At 37.7% G+C, this 19,614-nt stretch overlaps 1 protein-coding gene across 1 annotated transcript in view; it reads right to left on the minus strand.

Annotated features, from left to right (window-relative positions):
- LOC136858300 (unconventional myosin-VI) overlaps positions 1-19,614 on the minus strand; it is a 384,418-nt gene that overhangs the window by 319,568 nt on the left and 45,236 nt on the right. The window contains exon 3 of the mRNA XM_067137739.2: positions 10,128-10,201. Coding sequence (XP_066993840.2) covers positions 10,128-10,201 — 74 coding nt within the window. The remainder of the gene's footprint in view (positions 1-10,127; positions 10,202-19,614) is intronic.

Below are 19,614 nucleotides of genomic sequence, written 5' to 3' on the forward strand. Positions count from 1 at the left end.
AACATATGCAATGTACATAAAAATAACTTCCGTCCTGAAGTTGTAAAAAATAAAATCTCGCACATGCTTTATATCTAGTAATATTTACGTAAAAAGCTATGTTTCTGAACACAAACAAGAAGTACTCATAATACAAATACTAACGCGTACAACAGGAGTAAGTTCCCACTCCACTTCAACATTACACCAACGTCATTAGTCGCGCGATGAGAGAAACTCTCATGCAGCATGCACGGACATATAGGAACCTTTGTTCTGACTAGGGGAAGGGGTGCTTACCCTTCAAATGTGAATCGCACTACTCACGACAGTTATAAACTCAGCTAGAAGAGGGAACAGTCACATCCCTTTCATCACTGTGAAATAATATCACAATAAAAAATAATGTGAGAGAAAATCTCATATAGCGACCACTCGCAGGTTAAGTTAGCCTCTCAACTGCGGCAAACATGCAAGTCTACTAGCCAGCGTAGTCAACTCTGTGCATTGTTTCGAGTGCATCGAATGCGCAAGCATGCCTCGACTGAATTCAAGCTCCTTATCTTTGCTTCGGAGACATGGCAAACAGAGCGCACACTTGGCATATCTTCATCGTTCGACAAATGAGAAGTTTTCCTCACTTAATGTTTATTTATATGGAAGAGAATTAAGCTTTATGGTTGTTATAATATAGTTTACATTATTAAATAAACCATTAATATGCCATAATTTTATGTAATCTTATTCGTTGAGCTTTCATTTCAGATTGTGTTAATCCAGCTAACACGGCAAACACAAGCCCACTGCTCCTGTTTGGAAGGTAATGCTGATGACAGAAAGCATGACCAACAAATGTTAATCTGGGAAGGATAACTGATTCAGAAAGAAATGGAACCAACTAGTGAGAAGAATATTCTAGACATGGTGCTGATAAAATCAAATGAATTATACAGTGAAACTGAAGTGATGTTTGGTATAAGTGATCCTGAAGCTGTTTTTGTAGTACAGTAATTAAAAATAAATGTGATAGGAAGGACTATTAACCAGTACTACGAAGGTTGAAACTTAAATAGTGGCAACTATTTATTTACTACAGATACAAGACAGTTACATGCTAGCAACCTTTACTGTCCTTCAATGTAGTCACCAGCATTGTGTATAACCCATTGTCAGTGATGTGGAAGTCATAGTATACCTTTAGCAGAGCCTGTTCTGTTGATGGTGTGAATGGAGCAGTCTATTTCCTGTCGAATCTCTGCAACAGTTCTGAGCTCACAAATTGCCTGGTTTCGATCACTGTTCAGTAATCCAGCAAGAGCATGCACTTCTTCACTGATGCTCGTATGACGACCTGCCCAATGAATGTCCGCCACAGTTTGACTATCATCATTGAAGGCTTTTACCCAATGTGCCACTGTTCTGTAAGGCAATGCAGATTCCCCGCAAGCCTCCTGAAGACCTTCATGACACTGTCGTGCTGTACGACCTCTGACACATTTAATCTTGATCCAACTCCATTGTTCCTGTTTGGAAAACACAGTGACAACATTACGTTAGACCACTAGCTCACAAGTGACTGTGTTTCTCTTGCTTGTGTGCATGCAGGTGATGTGGGATGTAATAAACTTCATTGTTAGGTTCCGTATTGAGTTGAGACTATGCTTAAAGTAAATACAAAATTTTTAATATTCCACCTTCTCAATACTAAAAAATCATTTGATGTTTTTACAAAAACATTACAATGATATTAATAGGTACTAGTTTCAGTCCACTGTGGACCATCATCAGCCTAGCCAAATTACAACAGTAAAAGACATAGTGATAAAAATAGTGTGGAGAAATGAGAGAGGATCTAGAAGGATGGGATGGTGGTGGAATGACAGACAAAAGTGAAAAACCGTATTTGCGAATAATGATAAAAGTAACAGAAGTGTTCACATTGACAAGTAAAATCTTGTGAAGTCACGTAAAAACTCTTGATGAGATAGTCTTTGGTTGGCAGTTACTCCTGTGTTGCATGATTGAAATATATAACTAAGTATATGCTTCTAGAAAGTTGTAGATTTAAGTTCCACTTTAGTGTAGAGGGAAGAATTGTCCGATGAGACCAGCATGAGATTAAAAAGTTGACAAAGTTGAATGGTGGAATGAAAAGCTTGCTGTGTAAAACAGAAGTAATCTCAGTTCAATCAGGACCCCAATGAACCTGGTGAAAGAAGGTAGTATTAATGCGAGTAATCGAATAGAGAACAAGCGAGGCACAGGAAAATATAAACGATGACTCACCTTGCGTTGCGTGGAACAAACTTGCTGTGTTGAATGCAACTTACGGAGTGAGCGTAGCGCAGAGTAGATCAGCAGGAGAGGGGGTAGGTGAATACGGAGGGGAGGAATGACGTAAGTGGCGGAGGGTGGGAGGGATGGGAAAGGTTCAAGGCGGGGTGGACGGGAGAGGAAGTGATGGTGTTTGTATTGTAGGGGGACCCTTAATTGACTTAAAGAAAGAATTTTGAACGACCGATTTGTTTTTTCTGTAGTAAGTAATGAAAAGGTCAAATAAAATATTGGGTTTCTCAGTTATTTCGTTAAGGTTATAGTTGGCATTAAAGTATTGATCTAAATGAATGTAAAAGTTCTCTATTATATTGAGTAGAGGTCCTTTCTTAGCTATTTTGAGAATGTCCATGTCTGTTTCAATATTCGTGAATTTGTGGTTATAGTCGACCATATGTTGGCCGATAGCTGAGAATTTATTGTATCTGACTGCATTGAAATGTTCTAAATATCTAATGTTGAAGCTCTGGCCGGTTTGCCTTTAAAACCAACAACAACAACAACACACAAATCTTACATAACACATCACATATTAATAAAATAAATAGGTACACAAAATCAGGCGTCTACAGGATTAAATGTAATACATGCTCTAATATTTCTTATGTGGGGCAAACCAGCCGGAGCTTCAACATTAGATATTTAGAACATTTCAATGCAGTCAGATACAATAAATTCTCAGCTATCGGCCAACATATGGTCGACTATAACCACAAATTCACGAATATTGAAACAGACGTGGACATTCTCAAAATAGCTAAGAAAGGACCTCTACTCAATATAATAGAGAACTTTTACATTCATTTAGATCAATACTTTAATGCCAACTATAACCTTAACGAAATAACTGAGAAACCCAATATTTTATTTGACCTTTTCATTACTTACTACAGAAAAAACAAATCGGTCGTTCAAAATTCTTTCTTTAAGTCAATTAAGGGTCCCCCTACAATACAAACACCATCACTTCCTCTCCCGTCCACCCCGCCTTGAACCTTTCCCATCCCTCCCATCCTCCACCACTTACGTCATTCCTCCCCTCCGTATTCACCTACCCCCTCTCCTGCTGATCTACTCCGCGCTACGCTCACTCCGTAAGTTGCATTCAACACAGCAAGTTTGTTCCACGCAACGCAAGGTGAGTCATCGTTTATATTTTCCGGTGCCTCGCTTGTTCTCTATTCGATTACTCGCGTTAATACTACCTTCTTTCACCAGGTTCATTGGGGTCCCGATTGAACTGAGACTACTTCTGTTTAACACAGCAAGCTTTTCATTCCACCATTCAACTTTGTCAACTGGAACTTAAATCTACAACTTTCTAGAAGCATATACTTAGTTATATATTTCAATCGTGCAACATAGGAGTAACTGCCAACCAAAGACTATCTCATCAAGAGTTTTTACGTGACTTCATAAGATTTTACTTGTCAATGTGAACACTTCTGTTACTTTTATCATTATTCGCAAATACGGTTTTTCACTTTTGTCTGTCATTCCACCACCATCCCATCCTTCTAGATCCTCTCTCATTTCTCCACACTATTTTTATCACTATGTCTTTTACTGTTGTAATTTGGCTAGGCTGATGATGGTCCACAGTGGACTGAAACTAGTACCTATTAATATCATTGTAATGTTTTTGTAAAAACATCAAATGATTTTTTAGTATTGAGAAGGTGGAATATTAAAAATTTTGCATTTACTTTAAGCATGATGTGGGAAGGGCGAGTCCATTTGCTCTGATGTAAGGTAGGTATGTAACCAACATGTGCTATCAGCGACAATATTAGATTCTGTTGCATAGCGTCTCCGCAGCAGCGTTGTCACTATTTAAGTTCCAACACTCGTATAATGTTGATAAGAGAAACATTAAGGAGGTTTTGAACAGTAATTATGATCAGTGAAAAATGGTAAATGAAAATTTAACAACCGTATTAGATGGGTTTAATGTAATTAATGAAAATTGAGAAAGCAGGTATGCACCTTTAAAGATGATAAGGAACAGTAAAGAGAAATACGCAAATTAAGAAGGAGGTGCAAATTAGAGAGAAACATGGGAATCCATGGAAAACCATATTCAGGGTTGCCAACAGTGGGGTTCGAACCTACTATCTCCCGAATACTATGACCAAGTAGCGGAAGTGACTAATACTAGTGAGTAGTAAAATTTACCTATGATAATAAAGATTTTTACAAAAGATACACACTGAGCAAGTGGCCAGGCGGTTTGGGTCACGTAATTATCAGCTTGCATTTGGCAGATAGTGGCTTCAACCTTACTGTCGGCAACCCTGAAGATGGTTTCCAATTTACACATCAGAAAAAATGCTGGGGCTGTACCTTAATTAAGGCCATGGTCGCTTCCCTCCCACTCCTAGCCCTTTCCTATTCCATCCTCGTCATAAGTCATATCCGTGTCAGTGCAACGTATATCAAATTGAAGAAATCAAACAAAAGTTGAAAGCTAGGAAAGTAGCTGGAATTGATAAGAAATCTTGGGACATACTAAAGGCAATTGTTTGGAATATAGTACCAAATCTGAAGTACTTATTTGATTAATGTTGGCATCAAGGAGCTGTACCAAATGAATGAAGAGTTGCTATAGTAGTCCCAGTATATAAAGGAAAGGGTGCTAAATATACAGCAGATAACTACAGGCTGATCAGATTGACATGTGTTTCTTGTAAGCTGTGGAAAGGCATTATTTCTGATTATATTAGACACGTTTGCAAAATTACCAACTACTTTGATAGAAAGAAGTTCATGTTTAGGAAAGGTGAGGCTCAACTTGCAGGATTTGGAGGTCAAATGGACTTTATCAATATTGACCTATCTAAGGCTTTTGTTAGATAGATAATGAGAGACAAGTGACAAAAATGAGGGTAACTGTGCTAGAGAAATGAGTGTTTAAATGGGCGGCTAAATTTCTAGTAAATAGAACTCAGAGAATTAGAGTAGGTGAAGCATTGTCTGATCCTGTGGTGATTAAGAGGGAAGTTCCACCTGGCAGTATTATTGGACTTTTATGTTTTCTTATATACATAAATCATATGAGTAAAGAATTGGAATCCCAAATAAGACTTCTTGTGAATGATGCTATACTGTACAGAGAAATACGTTACAGGATTGTGAGCAACTCCAAAAAGACCTTGAGGAAGTTGTGAGATGGACAACAGACAATGATATGCTGATAAACACAGTGAAAAGTCAGGTTGTAAGTATCACCAAATGGAAAAGTCCCCTCAGTTTTACTTACTGTGTTGATGGAGTGAATGGAAATACCTAGGTGTTAATATAAGGAAAGATTTTCATTGGGATAATCAAACTAACAAGGTTGTAAGTAAGTGTTACGGATCTCTTCATAGGGTTATGAGGATATTTAGGGGTTGTAGTAATGATGTAAAGAAAGGACATAGAAGTCACTAGCAAGACCCCCAATTAGAGTATGACTCATTAACCACATTTTCCTCATTCCAGAGGTGGAAAAGATCCAAAGGAAAGCAACATGATTTCTCCTGAGTGATTTCAGACAAATGAGTAGTGTTATGAAAATGTTACAAGGTTTGGAAGTAAGTAGACAAGCTACTCGACTAAGCAATATGATCCTGTGCAGTCAGTAGAGAGATGGCATGGAATAACATTAGACAAATAAACTTGAGAGGTGTTATTAAAAGTAGGAAGTATCATAATATGAAGATAAAGTTGAAATTCAGAATGACTAACTGAGGTTAGTATTCATTCATAGGAAAAAGAATTAAGGATTAGAATAATTTGCCAAGAGAATGTTTAATAAATTTCCAACTTCTTTGAAATTATTTAAGAAAAGACTTTGTAAACAATATTAATAAGGTATCTGCCACCTGGGCAACAGCCCTAAATGCAGATCAGTGGGAAATGAAATGGAAAGTAGAGATCTGGAGACATTCTCAGCCTTTTCAGCCCTATCATTATAATCATACGCTGTATCATCAATTAACAAACTGTACTATTCTTGAACTGGTCAAATAGCTTACACATCTTCTGCATTATTAAATGGAGAATTTATTTGAAAATATTCTATGCACTCTAAACTCAAATCCAAATACCCAAATTTAGGTATAGTTGAAGTAATCATGAGATCCATACTGCTGTGATAGTCAGTGCTATAGTTGGAATTTCCTTTTAGAGAGTACTGTTAAAATTACTAACCATTATGTCAAAGGAGGCTCCAGATGGACTCATACTGCACTTCTTTTGTGACGCTAATTATACAGTAGGGCCTACTTATTATACACATGTTAACTAGCCTTTCAGACTAAAGTCACCACCATGAAATTTAAAATGGCTTAAACTCCTTTATTAACAATGATGAAATCTCTTATTTTAGTGGCTAAGTGAACTTTTGAAAAGCGCTAAACAATACATTATCAATTCAAAGCTGTGGCTAAATAATTCTTTAAAAGGTTTAAGTTCAACCACAAGTTGTTGCATTGGCAATTCCCCCTCTAGCAACCTGACATCTCGGCACCTTCCACAGTTTTTGAAATTAGCAAATCACTATAGCAGAATTAGTGAGGAGTTTAGTGTGAACTAGCCAATTTGATGTCAAGCTACAAGTTTTTGTAATTAACTGATCACATCACAGCAACTGTTGAGACAGCTGCCCATAGTTTTCAAGAGAAGCAAAGAAGGGACATGTGTTTCAACAAAAGCGAATAAAATGCCTTTTTAAAAATCAAAATGGTATTTATAATAACTCTAGTTTAGTTATAAATGTTCAAACAGCTAGCAAATAACTTTAATTTGTAATAAAGGTTAACATGCTTGCCTAAGAATTCTATGGGTTTTTTGCCAGTTCGCTAACCACATGTTTTACTCATATTTATGCCAGTATGTCATACCGGACTAACTACAGTACTGGTGATAAAATAATTCTGGTATGTTAATGCCCCTTCTACTTCTGTTGGTCCTGAAGGACATCAGACTGTCAGAATTTTGCGAAGAAACCCCAGAGGAGAGGGCAGAAGATGGGTAAGATAAGCAGAAAAAGGAGGCATGGCTTGCAGTTACACAGGACATTCCCCATCAACTTGTATTGTGCGGTAATATTATACATATAAAAGAACCAAAATAATGAACAAACCAATAAAGGAAGATAAACAAAATACAGAAAACAAGGACAACTCAAGGTAATATGAATAGATGGACAACAGATGTGTAGAAGATGCTGGATGGCTTGCTGGGAACATAACTTGGTGGTGTTTGTATTCTTGAATAAGACTGTCAGGTTCCTTAAAAGAGCAAGAATGGCAACAAGTTGATCCAGGGAATAAAGAAAGGTATAGTACAGCTAATAACAGAAGATATAACACAAAACAGATCAGTTTTCCAAGAATTCATCCCCATCTCTATGTGGGCCATGGAGGCCCTTGGAGGGGTAGAAGGTAGAGGCTTCCACTATCCGTAACCTCAGCACTTAGTGGGACAGAACGATCTGCTCTGTGCCCAACCACCTTTGCCCTCAGGAATTAACATATTACTCATTTTTGGTGTAGGCTAAGTGAATCTCAGGGCCATGTGTACCTTCGGAAGTGGAAATCTTGTTTCTTTAATTTTTTTACTTCCTGACAGGGAATCAAACCCATGTCCTTGTGGGTGAACTGAGCATACCTTTATTGCCTTGACAAGGCAGCCCCTAACTTCCAGAAGGTTGATACAAAATTTCATGTATTTCCAGGAGAATGAGAAGAGGAGACAATTATTTAAATTTGAAAAAAAAAAAAAAAAAAAACAGAGGAAATATCTGTTGCAAGGGCACTAAGGCTAAATAGGGAAGAAGTTGATGGTTACTTCAGTTTATTAAAGTTAATTGAGGAAAATGAACTGAAGGGGAAATCAGGACATATTTTCAATATTGATAAAACTACACCCGGGCAACTGGAGTGGGACATTGATGATGATGATGATGATGATGATGATGATGATGAAACCAGATTACAGTTAAACAACAAGCCAGGCAAAGTTGTTGACATTAAGGGGAGCAAAGATGTTCAACTTCCGACTTCCATAGAGAAAGAAGAAACTATATCCGTAATAATTTCTTGCAGTGCTAAAGGCAATATTTTTCCACTGTATTGCATATTCAAAGATAAGAATTAGAAATGTGAATTTGACAATGATATGCCACTTGGTTCAGTGGTTACTATGATCAAAAAATTGGCATGTGTAACTTCTGATGATTTCATTGACTGGCTACGGAATAATTTTTACCTCTGAAATCTTCTTGGCAGAGCACTTCTTATGTTAAATGAACATGCATCCCACACAGACTCTTCTGAAGTGGACCTTGCAGTACTGAATGACATTATGTTACTTTTTCTACAAAGCCACACAACTCACTTCTTGCAGCCATTAGATCCTGGATTTTTTTACATGACTGAAGCTATATTTCTTCCAAATTCGTTAAACATTTGTACAAAATGATACAGATGGCCAAATCAAATGGCTTCAGTTTGCTTCATTTCTAAATACAGCGTATTCTCAAGCTGAAACTCCACTGATTTACACTTCCTGTTTTAGAGCTGCAGAAAGATAGCAGCAGTTCTAATTTGCCTTCCTCAGGAGAAGAATCATGTGACGAAAAACAGTGCATTGAGAGTTTCAAGGGATATTAAGGAACGAAATCCACATCTAACTGGATTGAGTGCATAGCTTGTGCAAGGTGCCTTCACACAGAAAACTGTATTTAATTAGCAGCCAAATCAGAAAAAGAAGTAAGAAAGAGAATCCTTGATCCAAAAAGAGAGTAGCTTTCATTGAGTGTGAAAACACTAACTATAGCTCCCTCACCACTGCGTCAAGTGATCAAACCTGGGTGGAAGTAAACCACGTGTGGCAGTGAACTCTAGACTGTATTGGAAGTTTTCCATGAATGTAAATATTGTTATTTTTAAATGAATGCAAAGAATCTCTATGAAGTTTTCACAACAACTTCATTCTTTCAAGGAGGGTATAGTTGGTTATGATAGTTTTTAACATGGTACACCATCTTTCCCAACTTTACCCTATATTCTTTACTTAGTGCATTTCCTATCCTCACTCTAATAGCCCTTCAAGATTATTGTACTTTGAGAAAAATGTATTAATAATCCATAAAGATAAAGGAATTCTGTGTTTTAAAAACTGATTTTCTTAATATAAATGTTAATTATTGTTTTTGTTAATCATAGTATGTATCTATATTTTAGTCATGTATAAGTTTGGATTCAATTAATTTTTATCATCCAAAAACAAATAATTTTAAAAAATATACAAAATATGTTTTGTATTTGTATCCAGTCTGCATTCCCTTAGACTTGTAGTGTGCATTACAAAGCTCTGTGACTTAAATTGTGATTGTTGTCAATATTTATTTTATATTAAAAATAAACTGTGCTCCATTATACTAACACCTCTACAAATATATGTGTCGAATCTAGACTGACTAAGTATTGACTGGAGAAGTTGGGAAGGTGGGGGGAAGGAGGGGTGAGCATTGCCTCTTAACCTTTTATAGTCCACTGTTACTCATCACTTTTAGCATCCTTGTCAAGTAATGAAAATAGTCAGTGAAGTATGAGGGGGTGTTTACATTCTAAATTCGGCCTCACGCAGCAGTCCTCTGTTTTTAAGCTGAACCAGCCAGTACCCTTCTATCCTCTCCTTAATGATCAGGATTGGAGGGAAGGAAGATAAGAAGAGTGTAGTATCTTGGAAAGTGAGACAAAAGAGACAAAAGAGCTTCAGCTGAGTGTACACCATGCAAACCAATATCTTAAAGCGTGCGTACTTACATATATTTTGTTCTTCTTGTAGCGTTTTCGGATATTATTTAGAAGTGTTGCTGGATTGAAATGAAGTAAAGAGCCTGAAATAACAAAAACAACAGTAAGCTTATATCATTGTTGACAGTAAAAGACAGAAGGATGTGATAGCTCAGCAACATCATAACTGGACTCTCACTAAATGGCCTGCAGTTTGAATCCCAACCAAAGCATATGGAACGTTTGAAATTAAAATTATATCCCTGTGGTTTGAATTTCAGTTCAAGCTGGAACTGTGGCTATGATCAGTTAGATTTTTGAGCTCCATGGCTAACTGGTCAGTATGCTGGTTTTTGATCCAATGTCATGGGTTTGATTCTCAGTCATGTTGGGGGATTTTAAGCTTGATTACCTTGATTGGTTAATTCCTCTGACTTGGAGGTCAGTATGTGTGCCAACTTCAGCTTTAGTTATTAGTTATAATTAGTGTGCCTTATCCTCACATACATCCATGGGTGTCAAGTCAAAAGACCTGCACTAGGCCTCACCAGAGGCAATACTCAATTTTTTGTCACATGGATGAGTTCTCCTTGCATGCCTACTTGCTCAGCTTTGTTCAGTCAGAAGGTAATAAGATGTTGATGTGTCAATGTCTATTAAAATCAGGCTACAAACATTTGAACCTCAGTGTAACAAAACAATGTGGTCGCATTTGAGTTTATACCTCTGGAAGTGAAGATCCGATCTGAATGGTTGAGGTACCATTTGATTGGACATATGGGACATGAGAAAATATGGCACTTGGGGGAGTCTCATTTAAAAACATGGGACAGGAGTAGCTTTAAATAAAGTAACAATATTTTACTTCAAAACTTACAGACACATGAAAGCGATTAAAATATCTGAAGTTAGAAGATTTTATGTTTTAAATTTGAATAAAAGAATAATTGAATCCCGAATGAAGAACATGGCAAGGGAGAGGCCCAAAGTTTGATGTTGGAAATTTAAACAATAAATTGGCTGTTTGATTGTCTAAATGTCAATTCTAACCCCTCTTGTATGGCACCATTAGAAATCTCTCTCTGAGCCCAAGATTATGGTACAAAATGATTACCTTATGACCCTTAGAGGCAAAGTCGTACTGGAATAAAAATATGGGTTCCTAATTAGTTTCATATTGAATTCTGAATGTAAATTCCTACAGCATGATGTCCAAATAATTGAATAGAGAATCTTACACTTGACATAGCAGTACCCTAGGAATCAACCAGATAAATTAGTTCACAATAAATAACATCATTAATATAACAGATGTAAAGATAAAATCAAGTCAGCCAGCCAGCCAGTCAGTCAGTCAGCCAGCCAGCCAGCCAGCCAGTCAGTCAGTTTTACGGGGATCAACAGTTCTTACCTATATTCTTTCAATCAATCAATACTGATCTGCATTTAGCCAGGTGGCAGATTCCTTATCTGTTGCTTTCCTAGCCTTTTCCGAAATGATTTCAAAGAAATTGGAAATTTATTGAACATCTCCCTTGGTAAGTTATTCCAATCCCTAACTCCCAGCTTGTCCTCTTGAATTCCAACTTTATCTTCATATTGTGATCTTTCCTACTTTTATAGACGCCATTCAAACCTATTCGTCTACTAATGTCATTCCACGCCATCTCTCCGCTGACAGCTCGGAACATACCACTTAGTCGAGCAGCTCTTCTTCTTTCTCTCAATTCTTTCCAACCCAAACATTGCAACATTTTTGTAACGCTACTCTTTTGTCGGAAATCACCCAGAACAAATCGAGCTGCTTTTCTATGGATTTTTTCCAGTTCTTGAATCAGGTAATCCTGGTGAGGGTCCCATACAGTGGAACCATACTCTAGTTGGGGTCTTACCAGAGACTTATATGCACTCTCCTTTACATCCTTACTACAACCCCTAAACACCCTCATAACCATGTGCAGAGATCGGTACCCTTTATTTACAATCCCATTTATGTGATTACCCCAGTGAAGATCTTTCCTTATATTAACACCTAGATACTTACAATGATCCCCAAAAGGAACTTTCACCCCATCAACGCAGTAATTAAAACTGAGAGGACTTTTCCTATTTGTAAAACTCACAACCTGACTTTTAGCCCCGTTTATCAACATACCATTGCCTGCTGTCCATCTCACAATATTTTCAAGGTCACGTTGCAGTTGCTCACAATCTTGTAACTTATTTATCACTCTATAGAGAATAACATCATCCGCAAAAAGCCTTACCTCCGATTCCACTCCTTTACTCATATCATTTATATATATAAGAAAACATAAAGGTCCGATAACACTGCCCTGAGGAACTCCCCTCTCAACTATTACAGGGTCAGACAAAGCTTCACCTACTCTAACTCTCTGAGATCTATTTTCTAGAAATATAGCAACCCATTCAGTCACTCTTTTGTCTAGTCCAATTGCACTCATTTTTGCCAGTAGTCTCCCATGATCCACCCTATCAAATGCTTTAGACATGTCAACCGCGATACAGTCCATTTGACCTCCAGAATCCAAGATCTCTGCTATATCTTGCTGGAATCCTACAAGTTGAGCTTCAGTGGAATAACCTTTCCTAAAACCGAACTGCCTTCTATCGAACCAGTTATTAATTTCACAAACATGTCTAATATAATCAGAAAGAATGCCTTCCCAAAGCTTACATACAATGCATGTCAAACTTACTGGCCTGTAATTTTCAGCTTTATGTCTATCTCCCTTTCCTTTATACACAGGGGCTACTATAGCAACTCTCCATTCATCTGGTATAGCTCCTTCGGCCAAACAATAATCAAATAAGTACTTCAGATATGGTACTATATCCCAACCCATTGTCTTTAGTATATCCCCAGAAATCTGATCAATTCCAGCCGCTTTTCTAGTTTTCAACTTTTGTATCTTATTGTAAATGTCATTGTTATCATACGTAAATTTTATTACTTCTTTGGCCTTAGTCTCTTCCTCTATCTCGACATTATCCTTGTAACCAACAATCTTTACATACTGCTGACTGAATACTTCTGCCTTTTGAAGATCCTCACATACACACTCCCCTTGTTCATTAATTATTCCTGGAATGTCCTTCTTGGAACCTGTTTCTGCCTTAAAATACCTATACATACCCTTCCATTTTTCACTAAAATTTGTATGACTGCCAATTATGCTTGCCATCATGTTATCCTTAGCTGCCTTCTTTACTAGATTCAATTTTCTAGTAAGTTCCTTCAATTTCTCCTTACTTCCACAGCCATTTCTAACTCTATTTCTTTCCAGCCTGCACCTCCTTCTTAGTCTCTTTATTTCTCTATTATAATAAGGTGGGTCTTTACCATTCCTTACCACCCTTAAAGGTACAAACATGTTTTCGCATTCCTCAACAATTTCTTTAAACTCATCCCAGAGTCTGTTTACATTTTTATTTACCGTTTTCCACCGATCATAGTTACTTTTTAGAAACTGCCTCATACCTGCTTTATTAGCCATATGGTACTGCCTAACAGTCCTACTTTTAAGACCTTCCTTTCTATCACATTTATTTTTAACTACCAGAAAAACAGCTTCATGATCACTAATACCATCTATTACTTCAGTTTCCCTATAGAGCTCATCTGGTTTTATCAGCACCCCATCCAAAATATTTTTCCCTCTGGTTGGTTCCATCACTTTCTGAATCAGCTGTCCTTCCCATATTAACTTATTTGCCATTTGTTGGTCATGCTTCCTGTCGTTCGCATTTCCTTCCCAATTGACATCTGGCAAATTCAGATCTCCCACTACAATCACATTTCTTTCCATGTCGTTTCCCACATAGCTGACTATCGTATCAAATAATTCCGAATCCGCATCAGTGCTACCCTTTCCTGATCTGTACACTCCAAATATATCAAGTTGCCTATTATCTTTAGAAATGAGCCTTACACCTAGAATTTCATGTGTCTCATCTTTAACTTTTTCGTAGCTTACAAATTCTTCTTTCACGAGAATGAAAACTCCCCCTCCCACCTTTCCTATCCTATCTCTACGATACACACTCCAGTGCCGTGAGAAAATTTCTGCATCCATTATATCATTTCTCAGCCATGATTCAACTCCTAATACAATATCTGGTAAATATATATCTATTAAATTACTTAATTCTATTCCTTTCTTTACAATACTTCTACAGTTCAACACTCACAATTTTATGTCATCCCTACTTGATTTCCAGTTCCCTGTTCCCTTATCACCGCTCCCTAGGCCATCCCTTTCCTTCACATTCAAACTCCCATTTGATAACATGCTATCATTATGCTGAGAGTAAAACTGTATTGGACTGACTATCTAATGTGTCTTTCATTTCATCCAAAGTTAGACTTGCATTGCACAATGGTGTCATGAAAACCTAGGAGGACAGTCTTGTCCTCACCTATATGCTTTTATTTCATTATGAATACTAAACTGTTCAAAGTGATGTCCATCTGCAGTCACACATTCTTAATACTGGTATCTATATATTACATTTGAATTCAGTCAGTATTCTTCCACTTTCTGCTAGGATTGTTTGTTTTTCTGCCGTAAACAGGTTATTCATGTATCCTGTTTTATGATTTTATATTGGTTGGAGGAACAAGCGGGTCAAAATCCTAATATTTTGCAAAATTCAGTTTGAAATTTTCCCTGTTTTGCATTTGTACTTGGTTATATCATTATTGAGTTGTCAAAACACAGTAAGGTTCCAGCTTAAAAAGTCTAGTTTAATTATAGATGGAGGATTACGCCGAGTGTTGGGCGGCGGGAAATAACCTGACTCCCTAAGGGGGCCAACGGCTTCGGGCGAATGAGCCCCTTTGGGTGGGGTGATGGTCCCCACAGTGGAGGAAATGCCACTGGAATCCATTATGCAGCGTCTGTTCTCCAGGTTAGGGGCGGCTGCACAAGGCGTCTGTACTCCAGAGGAGCGGCCTCATTATCACCTCACTGGATCACATCCAGAGTTGTAATTCGGGACCTAGTCCCACACAGGTGACACCTTGACAGTCAACCATGGAAGGTCTTTTAAGGAATACTCCACCGGCTGAACCAAGAGTTCAGAGAAGGCAGCATTCGGATACGGTGGGCTGCCACCTGAAAGATACCGTGAAGTCGGAGGCACGGAAATACCCCAGTACTACATACACGAATGAGACAAAATCAAGAATCAAACCAAAGCAGATAACATACTTCTCTACACACAACATAAACTCACTCATGCAAACCGGTAAACTAAAAGTGATCACCGACATAATGGACCAACACAAAATTCTTATCATGGGATTACAGGAAATTAGAAACACTGACCAGGATGCCTTGGAATCTCAAGGGTACAGACTTTATAAAGGTATACCCGGGAAGAGAGTGATGAAGAATGTCCCACAATTTGGAACAGGATTTTTGGTCAGCCTTAAAATAATAAACTCAGTTCAAGAATTCAGATCACAGTCTCCACGACTCTCAACGCTCACCTTAAAGGCATCTAATAAAATCTATACTATAATAAATGCCCATGCTCCCACTAATGATAAAAACAACTCCTCAAAAGACCAGGAGGAAACAGGAGAATTTTGGGACCTATTGGACCAGACCATAGATAACATCCCCAAACACCATATAAAATTATTAATAGGCGACTTCAACGCTCAACTAGGCAGAGAAAGAAAATACCGTGACATCATCGGAAAATGGCCAGCACACAAGAAAACAAATAAAAATGGAGAGAGACTAGTTGACCTGTGTAGAAACCATAATTTAATCTCAAAATCTACATGTTTTAAGAGGAAACCTCAAAAACTCAAAACATGGAAACACCCTGACTACACTAAAGGAGAATGGCAACTGGACCACGTCTGCATGGACAAATACCACCACAAAGAGATCTATAACGTCAAAGTCCTCCGAGGAATAGACACAGGTTCAGATCACTACGTAGTTAAAATTAAAATTAAACTCACTCCCCAGAGGAGACAACAAAAGCAAGCCCTTAAAACTAAAAGAAAAATAGATCCTACCCAGCTAATCAACAACAAAAATTACCAGAAAGCAACTGAAAAAATAAAAATCACAGACAAACTTGAAGACTTAGTACACAACCTTAAACAAATTGCAGAAGACCTAGCTCCAATTAAACCACGTAAAAAACACCAATGGTGGAACAGTGAATGTGATGAAACAGTGGAGAAAAGACATCAGGCATGGCTATTACATCAGTCCCAAAAGACAGAAATATCCTATCAAAAGCTAGTAAAACAGAGAAAAGAAACTACCCAAGTCTTAAGAAGAATAAAAAGACAACATCATAAGGACACCCTGCAGTTAATTGAAGAACAGTTCAGTAAAACTAAATCAAGGGACTACTACAAAACCTTCAGAAAGCAGCTCCAAAAATATGAACCCCCGACCCTACTGATGAAGGATGAAGATGGTAAGCTGGCCCATAACAATAAAGACAATGCAGAAATTCTGGCTAAACATTTCAACAAGCTTTTAAATTGTGAGGAACCTACAGAACTCCTTCATTTGGACACCAACACCCCGATAAAAACATCACCAGAAAACATCAATCCCCCCACAATAAAGGAAGTCTACCAAGCTCTGAATAAATTAAAAAACTACAAAGCGCCAGGAGAAGATCAGACCTTTGCGGAAATCTGGAAATATGCAGGAACCTCAGCAAAAGTTGCCCTCCATCAACAACTTGTCTCTATCTGGATTAAAGAAGAACTACCAGAACACTGGACAACAGCCCTCATTCATCCTCTGCACAAAAAAGGGGACAAAACCGACCCTAATAACTACAGGGGAATCTCTCTCCTAGACATAACATACAAAATATTTTCAATAATCATCCTTAATAGGATAAGTTTACAACTTGAGAAAGAACTAGGAGAATATCAAGGAGGTTTCAGACCCTGGAGGAGCTGTCCTGATCAGATCATGAGTCTTAAGTTGATAATGGACTATAACAGGAGAAGAAGCAGAGATATGGTGATAACATTTGTAGATTTCAAGAAAGCTTATGATTGCATCCATAGAGAATCTCTGTTTAAAATTTTAAGGCACCTTGGACTACACCCCAAATTAATAAACATGATAAAATTGACTCTCACCAATACCAAGTCAAAAGTGAAGTTTAGGGGGGAAACATCAGAGACATTTGAAATTAAAACTGGACTACGGCAGGGAGATGGGCTCTCACCACTATTATTTAACTGTGCTCTAGAAATGGTAATGAGGGAATGGTTTAGAAAATGTCCCCCCAAAATAAAGATTGGCCGAAAAATCAAAACAAATTGCCTGGGTTTTGCTGACGATTTAGCATTACTAGCAGTGGACATAAAAGAAGCAAAAACCCAGATATCAGAACTTCAAAACATTGCAAATAAAATTGGCCTCAAAATATCATTTGAAAAAACAGAAATTATGCCCCAAAAACCAACACAGCTAAAAGAAGTCACCATAAATGGTAATAAAATCAAAATAGTAACTCAGTTTAAATATCTTGGAGAAGTAATAACACATAACTTAAATGAAAAAATCTCAATCCAAGTAAGAACAAATAGATTAGCTAAAGCACAAAAATTAACATGGGATATCTACAAAAAGAAATGTCTATCAATAAATACAAAAATAAAACACTACAACACAGTTATAAAACCGGAAGCTACATATGCAGCAGAAACACTCTTTTACCTGAATAAACAATCAAAGACTGACAGACTTCAGAAAATTGAAAGGAGGATTGGAAGAACCTGTATCAACAAAAAATATCAGAAAGATGGACAGTGGCGGTTAATACCTAACAAAGTCGTGTACAAAGAGCTAGAACCCATTACAGATACTATGCGTAAGAGGAGACTGGGATTCTTTGGACATATCATGAGGATGCAGGACTCGAGACTTCTGAAACAACTAGTACAACACAATCTCGTCTCAAAAAATACCACAACAGGATGTAAATGGATCACAGAAGTAAGAGAGGATCTGAAGGAAATAGGCCTTACAACAGAAGACACCAACAATAAGATAAAATTGAATACAAAACTCAAGAATACAAACCTCCGCTTTACCCTTACACAAAACAAACCAACAACACGCACATTTTCAACTGAGGAAAGGGCACGAAGATCGGAGCGTCTGAAGAAGTACTGGGAGGACCGCAAAGCCCGAACAATCCCTTCAAAGAGACCTGAACGACGGACTGACTAAAGTGATCCTATGTGGTCATAAAAGAAGAAGAAGAAGAAGAAGAAGAAGATGGAGGATTTTGAGACACATGTTTCCTATGCAAGATGATGTAGATATATCTGTTGGTAGCATTTTAATTGTTTTCTGATTTGATTGAGAAATTTTACACTTTGAAAAAAATTAAGATTTCCTGTCTTGCCTAACTGTATAAGAACAAGTCTTCAAGAGTGTATCTGGTGAGGTAATGGGAGAAACGTCCCTACACACCGTATTTTTAAGTACCGGTAAAATATTTTCTTTCTTTTTATTCTAATTTCATTATTTTTCCTAACAACACCCTCAGAATAACATAGGTACCATACACATTAATGATATAATAATCACATTACTTTTATGTAGGTATAATATTCAGGCTGTGAAATTATAACATAATGTCCATACAATTATTTTTTACTCTTTCATTTGTCAAAAACACAAAACTGCATGGGAAAGCAATATTCTTGATTCAAGAAAAGTCCACTGTGTGTTGTTCATCTATTATAAACCTTATTATTGTTGTTCTCAATATACTCCATATACGAAGGCGTTTTTTTTTTTTTTCAACCTCCGATCGTGCAGGTAAAGAACCACACAAGCTGTGGGAACTGTTTGCACATGGAAGGTGACTGCGCAAGTCCTCCCCTCCACCCGTGGTCACAGCCAACTTCCTCACACCAGTACGAGCCGAGGTATTGGCACGGAAACATGGCCACTACTATTGACGCTCCCGCCAAATGTGAGGTGCGTAGTGTGATACGTTTCCTTCAAGCAGAAGGGAATAGTGCAGCTGACATTCATCGACGAATGAGTCGAGTATACTGTCCAAACGTTATGAGTGATGGTGTTGTGCATGAATGGTGCAGGAAGTTAAAAGAAGGCTGGACCGATGTTCACGATGAAGGGGGGCAAGGACGCAAGTCTGTCGCTACAGATGACATTGTTCACGAAATTGACCAAGAGGTTCTCAAGAACTGAAGGTTTACCGTAAGTGAGTTGTGTGAGAAATTTCCTGCAGTTTCAAGGTCATCTGTTTACAAGATCCTAACAGAACACCTGCGCTACAGGAAATTGTGCGCCCGATGGGTTCCGAAGATGTTGTCTGATGACCACAAAAGTCGCCGGATGGCAGCAGCATTGACGTTTCTTAAACGTTATGAGGCTGAAGGTGGCGATTCGTTGTAGAAAATTGTGACTGGCGATGAGACTTGGGTTTCGTACGTCACCACCGAAACAAAACAACAATC

This window comes from Anabrus simplex, chromosome 1 (genome assembly GCF_040414725.1).
Source record: "Anabrus simplex isolate iqAnaSimp1 chromosome 1, ASM4041472v1, whole genome shotgun sequence".
Classification (NCBI taxonomy): domain Eukaryota; kingdom Metazoa; phylum Arthropoda; class Insecta; order Orthoptera; family Tettigoniidae; genus Anabrus; species Anabrus simplex.